Consider the following 22,977-nt stretch of genomic DNA (forward strand, 5'->3'; position numbering starts at 1 on the left):
ACTGTGTGCAGGAGACATAATCATTGCTTAATAATATTGGTTGGGTTTTGTTTTGGTTAGAGCCTCAGATTTTGACCTCTCTGTCTGGTTGGGAGGATTTTCCATCTGTCCTCCTTGTGGACTTTGGCATATTGGGTCCTCTCCAGGTATCACAACATGCTTAACTACTGTTCCAGCACCTTTTTACAGTACTGGCTTAAAGAACAGAGAACACTGTTTTTGGCTTGGTCTGTGGGAAGTGAAGTGAGGAGTATATTCCCATATACAGTAGGAGAAGCAGTAATAATTGGCACAGATTCTCCTCCTTGGTGTATGTATGCAGCACCCATTCCTCTAGGGTCACTGCAGAGTGGTGGACAAATTGGCGGAGCAGAAAATAAGTTGATCGTATATATCTGATTCCATCTGGGAGTTAACAATCACATAAAGCTAGCGGTGAAACTTACATAAAAGTTCTTGGCTGCTCACATCAATGTATTGGCTCGAATAATCCTCATTTTATCTTACATAAGACTCTACTAATTAAGACTACTGGGAAATGGCAAGGCAGAATTTGCCAGAAGTTTTTCCTGGATTGTTTCTGAATTGTGGATGGTCACTGCCTCTTCTGTGGTCACATACCCTTTTCATTAAACATGCTATCCTAAATTCTGTGGTCTGACTTTTTCTTAAGTGCTTTAAATGCTTAGGGTGATGTTAGAGTTACTGGCCATCTTTAAGACTTGAGAAAGCAATGACGTGGTTGTGACGTTGCACTCCATATGTTTTATGGAAATATGTTTGAGTGTGAATATGATGTAACTGGAATATGCTTTATGCAACAGGTCTCTTGTAAGGTATCATAAAAAAGGTTATAACCTACTGAATATATTCCTTCTATTCGTGTGCATGTATCAGTCTTGTGTCTGAAGCTAGAAATATGAAATATAACTCTCAGGTCCTATTGTAATTATGCAAAGTGTGGGCCATTAATGGTCATTTAGAATCTTGATGGCTCCCATTGACTACGACGGTTGTAAATGGTTTAGTTACCTGCACGCCTTCCCTGTGTACTCGTGGCCCAACCTAGGAAGAATGGAGACTAGGGGTCTTAACAGTGATATGTGACCATATCACATGATACTGGAATCCATCTTAATCCTTGTACTTTTCCACTGATGAGGTGGGGGTGGGAACAAGCACAGACAAGATTCCCGCCTTGTGCCTAAGCTATAAAAGGAGGTGGAGCAAGACAAAAAGGGCTGCCAGTCATGAGACAACCCCTGCTTACCACTTGAGAGGTCTGCTGGATCTAACACAGACTGTACCAGGGGAAAGGATTGGGCCCAGACTAGGAAGGAGTCTAGTCTGTGGAAGAAGCTTATTGGAACATCTTTGAGGGTGAGATATTACCTGTAATCAGTTTCTTAATGTATTAGGCTTAGACTTGCATGTTTTGTTTATTTTGCTTTGTGACTTACTTTGTTCTGGCTGTTATTACTTGAAACCATTTAAATCCTACTTTTTATACTTAATAAAATCACTTTTGTTTATTAATAAACCCCGAGTAAGTGATTAATCCCTGGGGGAGCAAACAGCTGTTCATATCTCTCTCTCGGTGATACAGAGGGTGAACAATTTACGAATTTACCGTGTACAAGCTTTATACAGAGTGAAATGGATTTATTTGGGGTTTGGATCCTATTGGGAGCTGGGTGTCTGGGTGCTGGAGACAAGTAACCTCCTGAGCTGTTTTTAGTTAGTCTGCAGCTTTGGGGGCATGGTCCAGACCCTGGGTCTGTGTTGCAGCAGGCTAGCATGTCTGGCTCAACAAGGCAGGGTTTTAGAGCCCCAAACTAGCAGGGAAAACGGGCTCAGAGGTATTTGAGCACATCAGGTGACAGTCCCAAGGGGATCTCTGTGACCAAACCCGTCAGTGGTATATTGGCTCCATAAAATAATTCCTGATTTACCTTGAATTTTCTTCACTCCCTTATGAGTCATTTGACTCTCAAATTCTATGAGCCTGCCATAAGGCGGAGCTAGCAGGTGGCAGGACGACTGCTGAGTTCCATACAAGAATTAACTTTTAATATGATTAGTTACAGTAGTGCCTGAAAGCCTCAATCAGGATGAGGCCCTAGTGTGCTGGGTGCTGTACACAGATTTGTACTGCACTCATTAGTGTCCCTCTCCTTCTTTCCTTCCCCTGCTTCCAACCCTACCCAGCTGCCAAATCCTGCAATTTCTTTCTGACAACTTTCAGTGAATAAAGTTGTCACATTATTCCAGTCACAGAGTGCTGGACTGGGTCTCCTTTCATTACATCCAATCTTGTTCTGCTTCTGTCCTACATTCCAAGTTATTTGGAAAATAATGTTCGGCTTCTAAGACACTCTCTGCATATGCCTGCACTGCAGTTATACACCCTTGGCTGGCCCATGCCAGCTGATTCAGGCTTGCAGGGCTCTAAAGGCTAAGGGTCCCAGAGCCTTGGCTCTGGCCTCAGCCCAAACATCTACTCTGCAATTAGACAGCGCCTTAGCCGGAGTCAGCTGGCAGAGGCCAACAGCAGGATTTTAATTGCAGTGTAGACCTACCCTCTGGTGTAGACTTGCTGTCTTTCTCTCTGCCCCTGGGTTCCAAACTAAGGGCGTGTCTACACTATGGGGGAAAGTCGATCTAAGCTACACAATTTGACTTACGTTAGTAGCGTAACTCAAGTTTGCGGGGTCCACACTATGCTGTGTTGACGGGAGATGCTAGCCCGTCGACTCCCCTTACTCTTCTCTTTCCGGTGGAGTACCGGAGTCGATGGGAGAGCGGTCTGCAGTCTAGCCGATCTTCACTCCTTAGGGTTTATCTCCATTTCCGTCATAGGTGGAGACAAGCCCTAAGGAGCTACTGTATTTGCAGTTAAGAGAGATCAGTTACATTCCTGTTAGTCACTGTATTGTTTGATAAGCAACTTTACCGTGCCTATAAATTCAGCAGTTTGGCATATTGAACCTCTTTCATTGATGATTGCTAGGCACATCAACTTCATTTGTATTTCAGTAATAGTTTTGTGTTGCATCTGGTTTAGAGTTAAGAGCAAATCCATTTTCCCAGCACATGGTCATAACATTGAAGTTGGAGATGGGAAAGACCTGGTACCTTACCTAGTCACGGTTGGGATTGTGTGCTGTGACACTTGGGGATGCAGGCACACCCAGGGGTGGGAGTGACTAAGGTGTCTTTAAGCCACTTTTGTGCCCTCGGGATTCTAGGCAGTTCCAAGGGCAGTCCCAACAGCTTAGGGACAGCAGTGCTAATCACAATCTCCACAGAGATGTGCACTATGGCCTGTGTCACAGCTGATAGGGGATCTGCATAAACAGTACCTGCACCACAGGAATTTTCCCTGGCCAGATAAGGGGTTTTTCCTGTCAATTTATGCTCGTAGTGGTGTGCAGTGCCCCAGGGGAATCCCTAGAAGCAGAATTCCTCCTAATATAGCTGTACCCTAGCCTCTTCTTCCCAATGCAGAATTGTTCCCTATGGAGCGTTTTACTAGTAATGACGACGGGTTTCAGAGTAGCAGCTGTGTTAGTCTGTATTCGCAAAAAGAAAAGGAGGACTTGTGGCACCTTAGAGACTAACCAATTTATTTGAACATAAGCTTTCGTGAGCTACAGCTCACTTCATCAGATGCTGTAGCTCACGAAAGCTTATGTTCAAATAAATTGGTTAGTCTCTAAGGTGCTACAAGTCCTCCTTTTCTTTTTACTTGTAATGCTTTATCTTGAGCATTTAGATACTGCAGTGATGGGGGCTGTAGGAGAAAAGCTGAAGCTAGATGGTTGAAAAGATACATGGTTATTTAAGATGTTTCTAAAAGGAAATGGAAGCAGGACCCATGATCATCTCTACACGACATCTTTGTGATAAGAGAGGCAAAGAGCTACAAGCAAGTTAAGTTGTATGTTGTCACCATCTTTAGTTGGGGGACACGTTTACATCTGCATGACTGGATTTTACCTTTAGTCTCCCTTTCTTGCTGTTTTGAGAACACCCACAGCATTCAGTGTTTCTGGAGCTAATTTTTCAGAAATAGAAACACTGTGTCCTTGAAATACTATGCAAGAGTCACTTGTGTTTTATTATTTTTAATTTATCCTGGCCTGAGAGATGGCAGATGGGAACCTTAATTTGACACCTCTAACAAATCATTAGAAATTTTTCTTCCAAATTTCAAATCCTTCCCTTCTGCTGGAAGCCTCTAACAAATAACACAGTTCTGTTTCATGAAAGTGTAGTGGCTTTTGACGTGTCACCTTCTTTAACGTGGTAAAAGTTAAGCAGTGCATCTCAAAGGTATGCTTAGATATTGAAGTGATGGGTGCCTTAGAATATGTACAATAAATGAATACAGGGTATCATCATGACTAGCCAAGTGGTACCCTGAGCTGAGCCTGTATGAGTCACACTTAATTTTTGCATATACTGAATAAAGTGCAAGGTGTTGTAGTGGTGAAAGCAACTTCCTGATAAGCTATGCAGGTTAAGCTGCAAGCACTAACGGTCATCCCCTAAGCTCTAGATAACCAACACTTGATTGCTGTCCTCTACAAACAAGTACATTTGGTTAGTTATTCTACTGGTATACAATATTTGCACCCATAACCCATCCCTTCTAAAACAGTGTTATGGTAGTGGTTTCCCTCACTAAAGTCAGGAAACACTTTAGTTCCCACATCTACTGTAGTTTTGCACCCCTTTCACCTGCCCCAGGTACACAGATAACATTTTGCATGGCTGTATATGGTGATTTCTAATGTGAGGCTGCCTGTTAGTTGGGTTGGAAGCATAACTTTGATATTGTTGTTTTTGAGAAGACAAATGTGTATTGAAACAGATGCTTGTGACTGTTCATGTCTGAGCGCTGGACGGAAGTCTAATGCTGAAATGTGAGTATGAATCCCTTTAAAGAGACACATTGCTAATCTCTTTGCTTCTGTTTTCTAGCTGTCCCATTTCCTCCCACGCAACGGCTCACACTGAAGGAAGTGTTTGAGGATGGAAAGCCCAGGCTTGATGTCTTGAAAAGCCATTTGGTGAAGGAAGGGCGGCTAGAAGAGGATGCAGCATTGAAGATAATCAATGATGGGGCTGCCATTCTGAGGCATGAGAAGACAATGATTGAAGTAGAGGCTCCAATCACAGGTCAGAGAGAGCTTTCTGAAGCTGAAGTCACAGATAAAGGCTGTCTAGAATTGCAAGCTGCCAAAAATAGCAGATCTGCTGCTGCGTGTTCTTTCCATCATTTTTCAGGCAGTGGGGTTTTAAAATTGCCTTTACTCCCAGAAGAGGGAGCATTTTGGTAGCATAGGTAAAGTTTTCACAGAAGCTGGATATAATGCCACAGTAGCTTAGGTCAAAATGAAGCCATGCTCCCTGTTGCTGCCATGATCTTTCTCTTCTCAGCATGTAATTTCCTTTTTTGCTCTCCTTCACCCCCCTTAGTGTGTGGTGACATTCATGGGCAATTCTTTGACCTGATGAAGTTGTTTGAAGTTGGAGGATCACCCAATAACACCCGCTACCTCTTCCTGGGAGACTACGTGGACAGAGGCTACTTCAGTATAGAGGTGACATATAAACCTGTGCCTTTGGGGATTACGATGTTAAAGTCTGAACTAAGCCGAACAAATATTTATCTCTTACACCATTTTTAGGTTCTAGCATGCTTCTGCATAAGAGGAAGGCACGTTGCTTATAGGTCCTCTACTTGCAGTGTGATTTATTAGAGAAGTTTTATTAACCAATGGGACATTATTTTTGAGGCAAGTTGAAAGTTGTGCCCTCAATATGTAGAGACAGGAAAACAACTGTGGAAGGGTTAATGTCTAAACTCTTGATTCTGAGTCTGTAGCTTTAATTTCACATGTGGCTGTCTGTCTGATTGTGAGCAGAGCAAGAGGGAGAGTTGATCACAGGTGCACTCCTCATATCGCCCATCACACACAAGGAAGCAGTGAGTTTCATAGCAGAGGAAGAAGAGATACTATCTACCCATTAGTCCCTAAAGTATTCAATGTTGCATGAATGTAAAAGGCTGGAGTTAGAGGGTGGAATTTCACCCAGAACATTGGCCCGAATGAGCCACACAATAATCACAGTAGAGCGTCCTCTAACTACATACCTAACTATGTTGTAGCTACATGCTTTGTCAGTGTAATGTCAGTCATCACACCAGGATTTTGTGACTCCATCCACTGATCATGTGGTATTGCAGCTAGGCAAAGTTGCGAATTGTTGGTCTTAAAGGACAGATTTAATTGACTTTGATCAGTAACAGTTAGCTACTAGCTCTCTGAATGGTTCCTGGTAACTGAACAAGCACATAGTTCTCACGTCAGGAGGTGGTTGTGACTTGTCTCCATGTGGAAGAGTTACCAGTAAATGCCACAGACCCTCAGGGGTGCTATCTCACTTTGCATGAAAGTGGAGTTGACTACTAAAGAAGTGCTTATTCTAGGTACAGACACAGTATAACAAGTGACATTTGAGACTATCAGAGGACTTAAGATGGCCAAACTAATGATGCCAGGGCTTGTGGGTCTTGCTTCTAAAGGCAATAGAATAAGATGCTGCATAGCAATGTCAGTTAATGTCAGATATGAGAACAAAGGTAATGAAGACCTGACCTATTGGAACTCAAGCAGAATATTTGTTTGCAGAGATCAGTTAAAATATAAGTCGGGGACTACAAAAGGCAGCAATAAGGGTATGTAGTGTAAATAGTTCTTTGAAGGGTATTTAGTGGGGTACCACTGACTGACTGTGTTTTGGCAGCTGCCTGGCCTCCTTTCATCCTAATACTTCTGGGCTCCTACATATTGACTTTAAGCCAAGGTGAGACACTGAGCAGTTGCTGGGAGAGTGGACACATTGATGCTTGAGAGATTGGATTTCTAATGTTCAGCCAATAGGATTTCTGTAGTGCTGGCACTCGTGCCTTTGTGTATTATTTCTGGAAGGGAGAAGGAATGACTGTAGTTTCATACTATTCCTACTTAAACAGTTTGGTTTGTGCATACTCCAGTGTTGTGTGTTTAAATGGATTTACCTGCCAGAGATATTGTTGAATGCCAGTTTAATCCTTCAGTGATTTGAGGAATATTTCTTTTGTGATGTTAAAGTTGTGGATATGCAACAGCATATGCTCTACAGAACATGGACAGGGAGGTGACTCCCCAACCCCCAGCCTTTGATCCTGGGATCTTATCACAGATAGGCTAGATTGTCTAGCATGTGGGAGAAAGATTAAGGAGTAAGTGCTTAAGTACTATGGTGGTGGGCGCAATTTGGACTAAAAATGGGAAAGCATCAGAACCAGGAAGAAGTGTGTACAGCAGGCAAGGAAAATGGATCACCAAGTAGTCTTTCTGGGGAGAGAATTGAGCTGAGAAAATCTTATCATGGAATAAAGGCAGCAAATTTGAGTTAGTCAAATTTTGCTTGGTCTGGTCCCTTTTTAAGCCTAATACATCTTAAAAGTTGGAGACCTTTGTAGAGCAACCCAACCCTTTCAGTCTTTGGAGACATTTGGGACAGCTGTTCTTTGTAAGCTGTCAGCATGAATCCCTTTCATGCCATTCTTGACCCTCCTCTCCCCCTTTCCCTTGAGTCCGCAGGGGAGATAAAGCCATGAAGCATTCTCTTTCCCCACAGAGCAAGCATTGATCTTTCACGAAGCAGGGTGGGCTTTGATTAGTACATGCGGGGGCTGATCCAAATGTCACTGATAAAACAGAATATAGAAGGCTTGCTTCCCTTGTGCTTATTGATGTGTGCCTTTTCTTTCCACCTACTGCAAAGTGTTGCCTATATGTTGCAAAGTGTTGCCTAGAGAGATTCCCATTTGGGTGTGTAATAAACTGCAGCAGCACCAGTTTCTATAGTGAAATGTCAGCAGTTCAGCAAACAGCTTGGACAACAGCTGTGTGGGCAAAGAAGTGGCTAGTTAACAAGTGGCTGGTTAATCTAGTTCTTTATGGTTTTTTCAGGGTTTCTAACATATACAGTGAAAACGTTTTCAGAGGTGACTGGATTCAGAAGGCCGGCTGCTGTGATCTGAGATACTTGAGTGCCTTAGTTTTGCAGGCACAGTCTCTTTATCACAGAGATTCAGGTAGTTGCAAGGCATCCAGATTTTGCTGTGCTTTCCAGTTTAAAAAGGTGAGGAATGCTGGCATCCACAGGCCCTTTTGTGAGTCATGGCACAAGCTTGTGCATCCAAATGCTGGGAGGGGATATTATCAAGTGTCTGCCCAGAGCTACTGATGATCATGACCTTTTAACTGAGTGAAATAGGATGTAATTGTATAATTGCATCCTGATGTATGCAGTCAGGAAGCAGGATGCAAAACTGGGGATCAGGGAGGTGTTAAGGCAAACTGTATTAGTTGTTGGGGACCCAAGTGACCCCTGGAAGATACCTCTGTGGCCATTAATATTTGATGGGTTGCCAGGGTAAAAGTGGCTGTTCATAGCCTACAAGCTGACTATTCAAGTATGCCCAAAAGTCAGTTCGGTCAGCTCAGAGATCTTTACCAAATTCTTTCTGGACCCACTGTTTGTGTGTTGTAGTTTAAAAGCAGCATCCTATGGTGATAGTTAAAATGAGCACAAAGATGCCACAACATTTTTTTGTTGTACAGAAGTTGAGGCTTCTGATTGCAAAAAGGAAATAGTCTCCGGGAAACGTTTGATCTCCGTGCCTCTCATTTAAACCCATCATTGCAACTGGGTCTAATTAGCTCATTATTTGGCAGCCATTGCAGAAGACAGGGATTGACTAGGACCTAGAGACTGAACTCTGTCTCTCCAGAGTGGGGTTGTTGATCCCTATTGTGTAGCAGTCTGTGAGGGAAGCTGGCATTGTTGCTATTGCTGTTTTAGTACCTGTTCTAGGGATAAACAGAGGCATCTGGTCTCCAGAGCTGTCAGCACTAAACTCACACCCAATAAGTTAAAAGTAAAGGAAAATGTTCTCATTCCTAGTGATCTCTTGTAGTGACGTGCAGTCTGGATGCTATACTATAGGCTATGTGCCTAGCACAATGGAGCCTAACATGCAGGCAATATCTGTGCTAAATAAACATACTTCATTTGTTCCCTTTCTCAGATGCAAGACTGTAAGCCATTATATTACAATATTCAGAGGCTGGTTAGAATTGTGGCTCGGATTGAGATCAGTTCCACATAGCTTCCTCTTTATGAATTTTTCCTTCCTTTCATATGATGGGTGCCTTTCTTGGAAAAAGAGATTCATTTTGTTATAGATAGTATTGTAGGTCTCCTGCAGGTCTGGTGGTAAAAGCTGACTGGTATTCTTGCTCATAAGGAGCCATGATTTTGCAGTCTTTGTAATTCTATTATGTAAGTTCTGGCTGTTTACTGGACTGTTTTGTTTCACATATGAAACATCTAAGTTTAAGAAATAAACAGCCTGTGCACCAGCAAACAGTTTTTCTGCTGCCAGTGATGTGAAGGGGGTTTGGTAATTGATTATCCCCATCATCGGGAAGTGAGAGAGGAGCTGCTTTTTAAAACATGCATATATTATTGTGTGGTTTCTATCAGATTTTTAGTCAAACACATTCTGTGCATCTTCCACTTTTGTGAGGATCTCCTGTCTTAGAGGCTCCTACATACAGGCATTTCAGCAGTTGTGTGTTTCCCAGTGTATCCTGTGTACTGTATTCAGAAAAGGATCTAATGTATAAGCACCAACAGCAGGAGTGATACTTTAACCTAATTTTTCCCCTTTAAAATATCAGCGGCTAAAGGACAGGGCACTGGACTGGGACTCAGGAGATCTGGGTTCTAAGTCAGATCTGCCAGTAACCATCTGTGGCATTGGACGATTCACTTCCTCTTTCTGGCCCTCCATCTTGTCTCTTGACTGAATGCTCTTAGGTGCTGCGAATATCTTTCACTCTGTGCACAGTGCTTAGTGTGATGAGGTTCTCGTCTTACATGGAAACTCTAGGTGTGGTACCATAATACAATTAATAAAATCTGTTTTATTAAATATAAAATAAAAGGATTGACCAGAAACAGAATCAGTTTTATCTATCAGTAGAGGTGAAGTGATGGTGGTGCAGAGCTTTGCTGGATTAATTTGCCAAGTTAGATTACATCAGGGCTCCTTGTTGTCATTGTTTAATTACAGAATTTAATGTACGGTACTTCGGCAGGGCTAGAATGTACGGTTTTATCCAGGATGATTAAATATTGAAGCAACACAGTCAAAGTTGGTAAGCCTAAAATTAGATCGAACAACTCTTGTTTTGGTTTTCAGGTATATGCACCGAGTAGAATTCCTGTAAATCTCACTAAAACTAGAAGGCAGCAGTAAAGAGGTGTGATATAAAATTGCACGCCTAGAGTGCTGATTGCTTGCTTTCTTTTGCATCCCTCAGTTTGGAGGCCAGATGTACTTTTTTTTTCATGATCAGAGGAAATCACCAAAAATTGACCTTCAGGTTGGCACTCATGACTGGCCCATGTAAAATGAGTTTTGCTCACTCCAGTTCCAATTCCCAGTAGAAGTGTCCTTAAAAAAAGACACAATAGCTCTAATAGACCCATTTTCTGGAGCACTCCTCCGAGTGGCCAAGATTGACCGGATTCAGGAGACCAAACCCCTAGAGATTGTCTAGCCAAATAAAGGTTCAGACATGTTGGCAGGAAACCTTGCATGGCCATGGTTGTAGCTCTTCATTGTGGTTTAAGAGAACTTTGGTCTCTAGAGTGGGACTTCTAATTTTAGCATATTTCATAAAATTCACATTAAAAATTAATATTCTAGTAGACTTAATGTGGGGCCTGCCAACCTTGACAATGTCACTACAATTTCTAACAAGTGTGCTTATCACAGCCTGGTTGATCCTGCTGGTGATTCTGATACTACATCAGAGAAAAAAGCAATGAATGTTTGAAGGGAAACTGACCCCTCTCTGAGAGGGGAGGGCATGTTTTGCTTTTACACCTTTTCTTTCAGTTTGATTCTGTTCTGTCTTGTTAGCATTATTAAGGAAAGCAGTGATAAGCTTCTCTTGCTAAACCATGTAAGCTGTAAATTCACTTTGATTTAACACACCAACTATGTGCAATTGTAAATAGAAGCTGGATTAATTCTCTACCCCATCCTGCAATAAGACTGAATAATTCTCAATGTCTGTTTTCGCATAATATTTTCAAATAGCAAGCATTTAATCATATTCCCTTGCTTTGTCCATCCATTACATTAGCAGTATCCCAGAATACATAACCCATTAAAGAAAAAATGCGGTCTGAGCATAAGATAGACTTCTGGAGCTCTTTCTTTCTGTTCCCTGCTTTGCCAATGACTGCCATTTCCACCCCCACACCCCCGTACCTGTTTTCCTATCTATAGAATGGCAATACTTGCCTATTTCAGAGGAGGGATGGAAGGCTTATTATTTATAAGCACTTTATAGATGCAATTTTTATTAATTTGTAAGTATCAGCTGACCTTTTTTAAAGGAACATATCTCTGTTTATAATGCTAGTTATGTATTTGCATAAAGAGACTCTTAAAAAGGTTCTTCAAGGCCCCCTACAATTTGATTCCTTATGCTTCATTTAGGAAATGTTCCATCATGCTTTATTGCAGGCAGTTCTGATCTCCTTCTTGTAAGTAGTGGTAAATCTTTTGTATGAGTGTCAGTTTGTAAGGGAAGAAATTAAATATTCATGTACGCTTTGGTGCATGGCTTTAGGCTTTAAGGTCACAGACAAAAAAAAAGGGAAATTGCATTCTTAAATCTAGTAATCCATAATTGTTTCAAGTTGCTACTGCGATGTTGTAACCATTTAGTAATCTGTTTCTAGGCACAGAGCCTTGGAAAATCTGGATAAGGGATCTCTTTGTAAAACACCAACTAAAAAAATCACATGAATGCAACTGTAGTTATCTCTCTTACTTCTTATCATGGCTCCTGTAGAGACATCAACAGGCTGTTCAGTGCTCTTTGAACTATATTTCTCCTTATGTGTTCCCTTTCTCAACACCAGTGATTTTTCAGGTACTTGTGAAATATCCACCATTTGAGATTAAAATGTAAAGTTTGATTTAGAGTTCTGTAAATTTTGTTCTGTTGTCAGAAAGCATTGTTTCATGGTTACATCCATTATTCTACACGACTATATTTTTTTAAAACGTACGTATTTTTAATAGCTCTTCCCCAGGTTGCTAACATGATGAGAGATGATTTAAAACTGAAAGAACTTTTAAACTCTCTGATTTCCACTCCATCATTGCTATATTCCCCCCTCAGGCAGTGAAACCAGCTTAGTCAGTTCCCTGATCTTCTGTCTCCATCCCTCATGTCAATTTGTGTCGTTTATAGTAACTTTCATTTTCTGGTTCTCATGTGCTACCCCTGATCTGTGACATTTAGGTTGCAAACACACCAGGATAAAGTTGAAATTGCAGAATATTTATAAATTTGTGGGAACATTTCTCCTATAAATAGTCTTAGTAAAACATTTTATTCTGGATCTGAACGGGCAACCTAAATTACCTGACAATGTTGCATTATCTGTAGTAGTAATTAAAATTAGGATTGTGTAAGCATGTCTCTTCCTTTAAGGTTTAAATTCTGTAACATGCAGAGAGATGCTTCAGAACTACATGGGGCTCTGGAAATCCTTACATTTACCTAGGCAGAAAGGCTCCTTATTCTCTGGAGATTTTAAGGTTTGAAATGAGTAAATCAGAGTTTGCCTGGAGGTTCAATATTTAAGTACCTTGATGTTTTAGCCATCTGTAGTAGAAACTGGATTGAAGTTGGTTTGTCTCTGCTCTGGAATTAATTTTTATACCACAGCAGCTGGCTTCTGGAATAATGTGCACCCAAACCAGCATGTATTAAGTGCAAAATTTGCTTTCTGATGTCAGCCTTCATCTTTCATGTTGTGAAAGAATGTACAGTTTTTGCAGCATGTCAGCCTAAAGGGCAAGTGCTTGTTACAAACTTTAATCCAAGCCATACTGTTTGTTGTCATAACAGATTACCTTCCAACTCTCAAAATCATCAAGGCAAACTTGATATCACTTCTCTCATGTTAGACAAATCAGCTGGTTAAGTCAGTTTGCCAACCACAGGATGATATAAGTATCTTCTCTTCAGAACATTTATCTTCAGAGCTTCCTTGGCAAGCTAGCCTGGAGTATTTCCCTGGCCCTAGTAAGGCTGTTGTGTCAATTTGATATTGGTCTGTTTCACAGTGACACTGAGGCACTTGTTCAGTGACACTGTTCAAAGCAAGCTTGTGAAACTTTTTTCAGCCCCCAGAGGGTTTTGAGTTTTTCCTGTTTGGGGCTTTTTCATTTCTTCAAGCATCTATACCACATGAATATAACATGTACTCAGAGGTTTGGTTTTTTTCCCCCCATACTAGAAACATGAGGCTCTAACTAATATTCAACACACTTGATATAATGGTCAGCAAGGACACAATGATCTCCAGTTTAGGTTGCAGGTGGGACAGCTGTAGAGATACTGTCCATCTGTTTGTGCTTAGCTGCTCTGAAAATGAGTGCTCTTACTTTGGTTTCTGCTGATAGGGAGGAAGGAAGGAAAAGCTGCCCCCACCCAATGCAGAGTTGGTTTCAGTTGAATGAGATCTCATCTGTCAGTTCTCTAGCTCAAGCCTAATATAGAGAAATGTGTGCTGTGGCTTTTCCCCCACTGGTGAAATTGACCAAGATAAGATCTGATGCTGCTTATGGAACCAGGTTGCTCTTAAGGTTCTACTTGAAATCAACTTTTTGGGTTTATTTTAAGACGGATGAACTTGAATGCCTGTTATTAAATGAGGATATTGATATAACAGGCACCACAGAAACTTGGTGGAATGATGATCATCAAAGAGAGACGATAATTCTAGGGTATAAAATATATAGGAATGACAGAGTAGGTCACACTAGTGGGGCAGTGGCACTATACGTGAAAGAAAGCATAGTCAAATATAGTAAAAATCTTAACTGAATCAAACACAGAATCTCTATGGATAGAAATTCTATGCTTGAATCAGAGTATAGCATTAGCAATATATTACTGACCACCTGACGAGGATGGTGACCATGATTGTGAAATGCTTAGAGACTAGAGAGGCTACAAAATCAGGAAACCAATAATAATGGGGGATTTCAACTATCCCCATATCGACTGGTAATGTGTCACATCAGGATGGGATACAGAAATAAAATTTCTAGACATCATTAATGACTACTTCTTGGAGCAGCTAGTCCTGGAACACACAAGGAAAGAGGCAATTCTTGATTTAGTCCTAAATGGTGCACAGGATCCGGTCCAAGAGGTGAGTGTAGTTGAAGTGCTTGGTAATAGCAACCATAAATGTCATTAAATTTAACATCCTTGGGGAAAATACCAAAGAAACCCACTACAATAGCATTTAACTTCAAAAAGGGGAACACAAAAGTGAGGAGACTAGTTAAATGGAATTTAAAAGGAACAGTCACCAGAGTGAAATGCCTGTAAGCTGCATGGAACCTTTTAAAAAGCACTGTAATAGAGGCTCAAACTATGTGTATACCCCAAATAAAAGAGAAAACAGGAAAGAGCGCCAAAAAAGCCTCCTTGGCTAAACAACTGAGTAAAAGAGGTGTTTAGAGATAAATAGACATCTTTTAAAAATTGGAAGTCTGATCCGACGGAGGAAAATAGAAAGGAATCGTAGGACTGGAAGGGACCTCGAGAGGTCATCTAGTCCAGTCCCCTGCAGTCATGGCAGGACTAGCGAACATACACTCTGGCAAGTCAAATGTAAAAGTATAATTAGGCAGGCCAAAAAAGAATTTGAGGAGCAACTAGCAAAACACACAAATTAACAGCAAATTTTTGGAAGTACATCAGAAGCAGGAAACCTGCCAAACAATCAGAGGGACCACTCAACGATCGAAATGCTAAAGGAGCAATCTAGGAAGATAAAGCCATTGCAGAGAAGCTCAGTGAATTCTTTGCATTGCTATTCACTGCAGAGGATGAGAGTGAGAGATCCACACCCGAGCCATTCTTTCTAGGTGACAAATCTGAGGAGCGGTCCCAGCTTGAGGTGTCAGTATATGAGGTTTTGGAACAAATTGATAAATTAAACGGTAATAAGTCACCAGGACCAGATGGTATTTGCCCAAGAGTTCTGAAGGAACTCAGATACAAAATTGCAGAACTACTAACTGTGGTATGTAACCTATTGCTTAAATCAGCCTCTGTACCGGATGATAGGAAGATAGCTAATGTCATGTTGGGTTGTTTTTTTTTTTTAAGGCTTCAGAAGTGATCCTGGAGATTATAGGCTGGTAAAATGAATTTCTGTACTATGGTTTCAACCAATTTGCCTGGTACTGAACAGAATTATCAGACACTGAGATGAACACAGTATGTTGGGGAAGAATCAACATGGCTTTTGTAAAGGGAAATCATGCCTCACTAATCTATTAGAATTCTTTGAGGGGGTCAACAAATTTGTGGACAAGGGTGATATAGAGGACTAGACTTTCAGAAAGCCCAGTGTCCCTTGCCAAAGGCTATTAAGCAATGTAGGCAGTGTGGGATAAGAGGGAAGGTCCTCTTGTGGATCAGTAACTGGTTCAAAGGTAGGAAACACAGGATAGGAATAAATGGTCAGTTTTCACAGTGGAGAGAGGTAAATAGCAGGATCCCCAAGGATCTGTATTGGGGTTAGTGCTGTTGAACATATTCATAAATTATGTGGGGAAAAAGGGGTAAACAGTGAAATGGCGAAGTTTGCAGATGGTATGAAATTACTCAAGGTAGTTAAGTCCAAAGCTGACTGAGAAGAGTTAACCAGTTTTGTGAGATCCTTTTGTGACTGGCAACAAAATGGCAAATGAAATTCACTGTTGATAAAGCAAAGTAATTAATGCACATTGGTAAACATAATCCCAACTATAAATACAAAGTGAAAGGGTCAACATTAGCTGTTACCACTCAAGGAAAAGATCTTAGTCATAGTGGATAGTTCTCTGAAAACATCTGCTCAATGTTCAGTAGTGGTCAAAAAAGCAAACAATTTAGGAACCATTAGGAAAGGAATAGATAATAAGACACAATATCATAATGCCACTATATAAATTCATGGTACACCTTGAATACTCGTTGTCCCATCTCAAAAATATTAGAGTTGGGAAAAGTACAGAGAAAAGCAACAAAATTTATTCAGGGTATGGAACAGCTTCCATATGAGAAGAGATTAAAAAGACCAGGACTGTTCATCTTAGAAAAGAGACAATTAAGGGGCAATGTGAGAGGTCTAAAAAATCATGAATGGTGTGGATAAAGTGAATAAGGAAGGGTTCTTTAACCCTTCACATAACACATGAACTAGGGGTCACCCAGTGAAATTATTGGGCAGCAGGTTTAAAACAAACAAACAAGGAAATATTTCACACAACACACAGTCAACCTGTGGAACTTGTTGCCGTGGATGTTGTGAAGGCCAAAACTGTAACTGGGTTCAAAAAAGAATTAAATAAGTTCATGGAGGATAGGTCCATCAATGTCTATTAGTCAAGATAGTCAGGGAGGTAACCCCATGCTCTGGATGTCCCTAAACCTCTGACTGCCAGAAGCTGGGACTGGATGACAAAGGATGGATTACTTGATTAATTCCCGTGTTCTGTTCATTCCCTTCGAATCATCTGGCATCGGCCACTGTCAGAAGACAGGATACTGGGCTAGATGGACTGTTGATCTGATCCAGTATGGCCATCCTTATGTTATTCCAAAACACTTTCGGTAAAGTCTATAGATGATTAGTGCCCTACAAAAGGTTTTATGACATACCATCTTCTCCTTCCATCTCGTTTGTAGTGTGTGCTGTATTTATGGAGTTTAAAGATAAATCATCCCAAAACGCTGTTCCTGCTTCGAGGGAACCATGAGTGCAGGCACCTCACAGAATACTTCACCTTTAAACAGGAATGTAAGTATGCCCAATTCTCCTCAGTAATGACATAGATGCACTAGCACGACCTGGCCAGGAAGTCCTCTATTGGGCCTGCCTTGGATGGCCCAGCTGGCTTTGGCAAATGTATCTGCACCTAGCTGTCCGCTTGTTTCCAGTATTCTAGCACGTTGCTTTAAATGCTCCTCGGTATTTTGGGTTGAACCAATCCTATGGAGTACTGAACATATGCTAAAGTAGCATTTGAGTTCTCTTGGTAAAAGGAATATGAATGCAGATAAAAGGAGCACAAGCCCATCTCCTGTGTTCCTGTCTTACTGACAAATGATTGCATGCAAAGTCCCCCTGTCTCCCCCACAGCTTCTAGGCCCAGCACCCTATAATTACTGCCAGGTGACTTTCAGTTCAGTTTGTGCAGCTGGAATTGGTGATTACAGCTGGAAGAAAATAAAGGACTCTTCCTAGTGTTTGTACTGGGCGAATCATTACCGCTAAGATAATTTTATTTTAGTTAAATATAGTATTTATAACTTTTTAAAGTATGTGAAACTAGTGCTGGTGAAAGGTCAAGTGGCGTGCCAGCCCTGGAGACTGAGATCCTCTCTCCACACAACAAGCATAGCAGAGGCAGCAGTTGTGTGTGCTTTGACCCTGACCTGAAAGAGTCGTCTCTAGAGGACATGCAGTAGTTCAGTTCTGTGGCTCAGACTGCTGTCAGAGGGGTAAAGTGTGACAGGAACGTACCTGTTTGTTCAGAAATGAGCCGAGGCGCAGCTTGCTTCGTGCTGAACACTGAAGAGCCATCTGATGGTGGTCATTATTGCTCCCGACTGAGCTGGGCTGGGCTGGATTTGAGCCAGTGTTCTAGAGGTTAAAGGTTCTGTATTCTGTTCCCAGTATCCCCTGTTAAAAAGCATAATAAACAAAAACTGCCTTTTCTTGTACATAAATGTTTCACTACAGAAGCCTTTTTGAGCCACAGAAATAAGGGCAGGAGAAAACGAAAAATTCAGTAATACCACTTTTTCCTTGTAGATGAAGGTCAATCTTACAGTAACAGTAAGATTTTTCTAAGACATGGTTGAGATGAAACATCACCATCTAAGATGGCTGCCAGACATGAGACGATGCGTACTTTGATATGGTGATCTCCTAATGTGACTTCATGATGTTGTAGGGTCTTACTACTTCAATGACACCTGAGGGGGGACGTTTCTGAATCCGTCTGGCAGCTTGTTGTGAAAGCTTAGTTTCTGCGTTTAGGAAACCCATATCAATTCTGTGACACTTACTGAAAACCTTCCTAGCCTGTCTGTTAAAACAAGCAGCAAAAGACATCCAATTGCAGAGCATTAATGGTTAAGCCAGCAGGTGTCTGGACATATTGCTGCTTAGAACAGCACCTCCTGTTGTATCCATAAAAAGAAATCGAAAACATTGGCTTTTAGAATGCATTTTAATGTGGAGATTGCTGAATGTGACTTTTTTTTTTTTTTTTGGAGCCATTTGGGCCAACTCAGCACGCTCAATAAGAGAACTTGTTCTCAGTGGCTCCTTGTAGGGGAAGGAACCAGATCATTTCGTGTTCTAATCCAGTCAGGTCTCGGGCGGAAAAGGTTGGGTCAGGTCAGTACTCAGGAGCCCCTGAAATAACGCAAGTGGCAGGGAATGGTGCTGAAAGTGCCCTGAAGGGCTCTTTGCTCTCTGAATCAGTAATGAGCTAGTGCCTCAGCGTGGTGAGAGAACAGCTACTAGTTGATTGTCCCCCTGATATCAGGCTGAGGCATAAAGCTGAGAACCTGACCATATGTGGGCATTAAAGATTATATGCTATTTCTTGTAAGACTTGGTGTGTTAACCCCTGGCATCCTGGTCAAATTCTAGCTCCTTAGCCTCCCCGAGTCTCCCTTGGAGCACTTGTATCCAACTGAAACTGCAATTCCTGATCTAAACCATTACATGGTATTGCTGTGCCAAGTTAAACAGCTGTTGCAGTTCCTAGTGTATAGTCTGCATAGTAGTTGAAGCTTGTAAGATTCTTTGGGGTCCTTTGAGATGAAAGGTGCAATATGAATGTAAGATATTTACGTGATTTTATTAGTCAACCAAGTTCTTTCTAACCGTTAGCAAATGCTGAGGCGCCTCTTCCAGGAAGTTCTTGATATGGAGGTTAATATGCACTAGGATAAATTAATTTCTGAGCTTGAGGGGAGAAGATTAAAGTAAAAGTTCCTAACTGGGGCCACATTGGAAGCCTTTTGACTTTCAGGGTCATTAAGTATTTTTCCAAGACAGCTCTATTAATGGGCTAGAGGAAAGCTTCGCTTAGACTGTCATAGGTGTAGATTGTTTCTATTTCACTGTCTATATTAGCTTCCTGGAATCTCTCTGACAATGCTCCTACAGATCAAGGCCTTTGCTGCCAGTTCCTGTAGTATGTTAGTCTGAATGCACGAACGGTCTGGAACCTTTTCATTCAACTTGATCAACCCACATTGGGTAGAAGAGAAATCATCTTCTCTCTCTCCCGCCTGCTCTCCCCATTAGGTCGAATCAAATATTCGGAGCGAGTGTATGATGCATGTATGGATACATTTGACTGTCTTCCTCTCGCCGCCCTCCTAAACCAGCAGTTCCTGTGCGTCCATGGAGGACTGTCTCCAGAAATCACATGTCTAGATGACATTAGGAAAGTAAGTAATCTCACTCGTCATTCACACTGACATTTTTATTGGGCACTTGTATTACTAGGGTTCGATTTTTGGTTGCATACTCACACAACCCATCTCTGGTGGACATGAGTTATTGCTTCGTCTGGAATCTTGGATTGTTGAAGTTTGGTCTTAATAGGGCTTTCTTTGATCCCTTCACCGAAAGGGGTTGTCTGCAGTTTAAGCATCGGGTTCGATACCCTCCTGGGAGCCCAAGATCCCAGCAGGAACAAATCAGCTTTTTTTCTTTCTGAGGTAAAGAAATTGAGTTCCAAGCAGTTCAGTGTGCGTGGGCCTTTTGGACACTATGTAAACAAGCCAAAGCCCTGTCTGTTGCACGGACATTACGCTCCTTAGTCCGTATTATGGAGTGTTCGGTGCACTGGTTAACAGCCTTTGCACCCCACAGGTGGCTGCTGCATATAAGTAGTTTGACGTTCTTTGTTGAAAAACAAGCTATGGACGTTTGATATTCCTCCATTTTATCTGCTGTTTCTGATACTCCCCCATGTATCTTGAGACAGCATTATGGTCCGTATTTCTGCAGCACAGCTCAAGCTACTTTGTGTTTGAGGGTAATGGATCACATACTTTTCTTCCTCTTTCCCACCTTATCCTTAGTTCTCTCATGCAGCCAGAGCTGGTTGGTTGCAAGGGCCTGACAGGTTGTCCCAAAGTTGGGCCTTCAGTCAGCAAAACTCCAGGCTAATTAAAGGCCTTTGGGTTGGTTACTATGACTTGGTTCCAACTCTTCTTCCTAAATTGCTACTTGGTAGCTTGTCACTGGTATAGTTTGCATTTTTAAGTCTGCAGTATGTTTTTTGTTGTTGTATAGAATTTACTTTTTCTGCCACCATGTAACAAGTTAATAACATCCTTGATGCTGACTGCATTGAATTTCTGTAGACACTTTGAGTGTAGGTAACATTCTCTAGTGGTTAGACCAGGGAGCTTAAAGTCAGATAGTATATGCTGGTTCTCCCACAGCGAAGATCTCTTCTGAATGTTTTGAGGGAGAAGGGAAAGCAGGCAGGGGCAGAAAGCCAGGCAACTCATGAGCATCCAAGTGATGACCAGAGGGCTGCCACTCAGACCTTGCTCCCCAGAAGATGGAAAAAGGGAAGGGAGGAAGCTCAGATCTGTTGAGTAGACTCAGTAAGAGAGGTGTCCAAAGCTCTAATCCTAATTCATTTGAACTAGCCCATCTCCAGAGCTCTTCTGCTTAGGGGCATGTGCCCCTTTGTTACAAAGCCACATGACCTCCACAATTGTCCTCATTTTGTGTGCACCTTCCAGTTAGACAGGTTTAAAGAGCCTCCAGCCTTTGGTCCGATGTGTGACCTACTCTGGTCTGATCCATCAGAGGATTACGGCAATGAGAAGACGCTAGAGCATTTCACTCACAACACTGTTCGAGGCTGCTCCTATTTCTACAGGTAAGCCGAGTTTCAGTGGGGCTCAGATGAACTATGGCTTCTGACTTGCCCTGGGTAGTGTTTTAAAAGCAAATGGAGAGAGGGATTGAAATCCAATTGTGGTGTTAAATGCCCCTACTTACCAAGTTCTTGGGTTGTCTGTGTTAGCACAGAAATACATGAACTTGCTTTAAAGCTGTTTTTCCCCTATGGGAAATCTACTTGGGTGGTACTTGACTCCCTGAAGCTGCCCCAGGATGCATCACTTGATGAAATCGCAAGTATCCAAGGTTGTAATGAGACTTCTGGTACCTGTTGTGGTGCTTTTGGAGAGACTTTCAGGGGCCAGAAGGTATCAAGGGGATTTCAGAAGGAAAGAAATAATTTTAAAAGATAATTTTTTGTACTTGGCTCCTTGCAACCTGGCTGGTTGGGATTTAGCATAGGAATCCAGACTGACTACTGTTTCCAGTGTGCTTTGTGATGAATCTTTAAAAGACGGCACTGTACGTGGTTGTGGCCTTATTTCAGAGGCGCTGAGCGGTTGCAGCTTTCATTGGCTTTGAAGGGGGTGACTACACTGCTGCTGGGAGTGGGCCTCTCAACCTGGGTAGACAGACTGGTGACTGCAGGGCTCTAGCTAGCATGCTATGAATAGCATTGGGAACGTTGCTGCATTGGCTGAGGCTTGCTCTAGCCACCTAAGCGCGAAGCCAGAGGATCAGGTGGGTCCGAGCTCGGCGGCTAGCGCAAGCCTCCGCTGGTGTAGTAACATCCACGCTGCTCTTTTTAGCACACTAGCTTGAGCCATGCAAGCATCAGTCTGCCAGCCAGGCTGGGGGCTCGCTCCCAGCTGTAGGGTAGACCTATGCAAAGATGCTCAGTACGTCTGAAATCAGCCCACAACTATGTGCAGCGCTTTCATTTAAAGATTTAATTCCAAAGCTCACGAGACCATTAGTGCTCTTTGTTCTCATTTCTCCTGCCTCCCTAGAGGAGGGAGGATTTTTGTCTTTGCTACCTACTAATGTATTTAAAACTCTTCTTTTCAGTTACCCTGCCGTTTGTGAATTTTTGCAAAACAATAGTTTGTTATCTGTAATCCGAGCTCATGAAGCCCAGGATGCCGGGTAAGTGCTGCAGTGCTAGGACTGTGCAAGAATGGGTTTTTTTGTTATTTTCTACCCTTAGCCAAACCGGAATGCTAACACCATGCCCTGCCTTCTAGGTACCGAATGTACAGGAAGAGCCAGACAACAGGCTTTCCGTCGCTAATCACAATCTTCTCTGCACCAAACTACCTAGATGTGTATAACAACAAGGGTAAGGCTGGCAAGGCCACATCTCTGCAGTTGTTTTGGATGCCAGTGCTGTTTTAATATTAACCCTTAGGAAACCCCTCTCCAACTTCCTCCTTCTGTTTTGTTAGCGGTAGCCCCAGCTCACTCCATCCTTCTCATTTGAGTGAAGCCTCTTCCACTTCCCTAGGTGCGCGCACAGCCTGTGAGCCAGAACATGCTAGTCACTGAGCCCAACTGCGTCGTGCTAGCTGCTGTGTGCTGCTACCCCTCTTCTTCCAGCCTGGCCTGACCTGCTGATATGATTCTACTCCCACTCATCTGGTCCTCAGCTTTCAGGGGGAGGTGGGTGTCTGGGAAGTGACAGCTGGGGAAGGAGGTGGGACAGCTCAAAACAGGCTCCTCAAGATCCCTGAAGTTAGTATTACCTTTTATCTGCCACAGTGGTCTGATGAAAGCCTAAGAAACCATCTCCTCTTCAGTGTGATGTGTGCCTGGGATAAGCCAGGGTTGAATCCAAAAGAGCTTCATTAAGTGTCAGTTTGA

General features: G+C 42.2%; 1 protein-coding gene across 7 annotated transcripts in view; it reads left to right on the forward strand.

Annotated features, from left to right (window-relative positions):
- The window catches only part of PPP3CC (protein phosphatase 3 catalytic subunit gamma), a 52,109-nt gene that overhangs the window by 15,244 nt on the left and 13,888 nt on the right, over nucleotides 1–22,977 (forward strand). For all 7 annotated transcript variants that reach the window (XM_043536536.1, XM_037886168.2, XM_037886167.2 and 4 more), the window contains exons 2-8: nucleotides 4,987–5,184; nucleotides 5,485–5,609; nucleotides 16,914–17,025; nucleotides 19,555–19,700; nucleotides 21,015–21,154; nucleotides 22,186–22,263; nucleotides 22,362–22,456. In XM_043536536.1, the coding sequence (XP_043392471.1) occupies nucleotides 4,987–5,184; nucleotides 5,485–5,609; nucleotides 16,914–17,025; nucleotides 19,555–19,700; nucleotides 21,015–21,154; nucleotides 22,186–22,263; nucleotides 22,362–22,456 (894 nt within the window). The remainder of the gene's footprint in view (nucleotides 1–4,986; nucleotides 5,185–5,484; nucleotides 5,610–16,913; nucleotides 17,026–19,554; nucleotides 19,701–21,014; nucleotides 21,155–22,185; nucleotides 22,264–22,361; nucleotides 22,457–22,977) is intronic.

The sequence above is a fragment of the Chelonia mydas genome, chromosome 26, assembly GCF_015237465.2.
Source record: "Chelonia mydas isolate rCheMyd1 chromosome 26, rCheMyd1.pri.v2, whole genome shotgun sequence".
Classification (NCBI taxonomy): Eukaryota; Metazoa; Chordata; order Testudines; family Cheloniidae; genus Chelonia; species Chelonia mydas.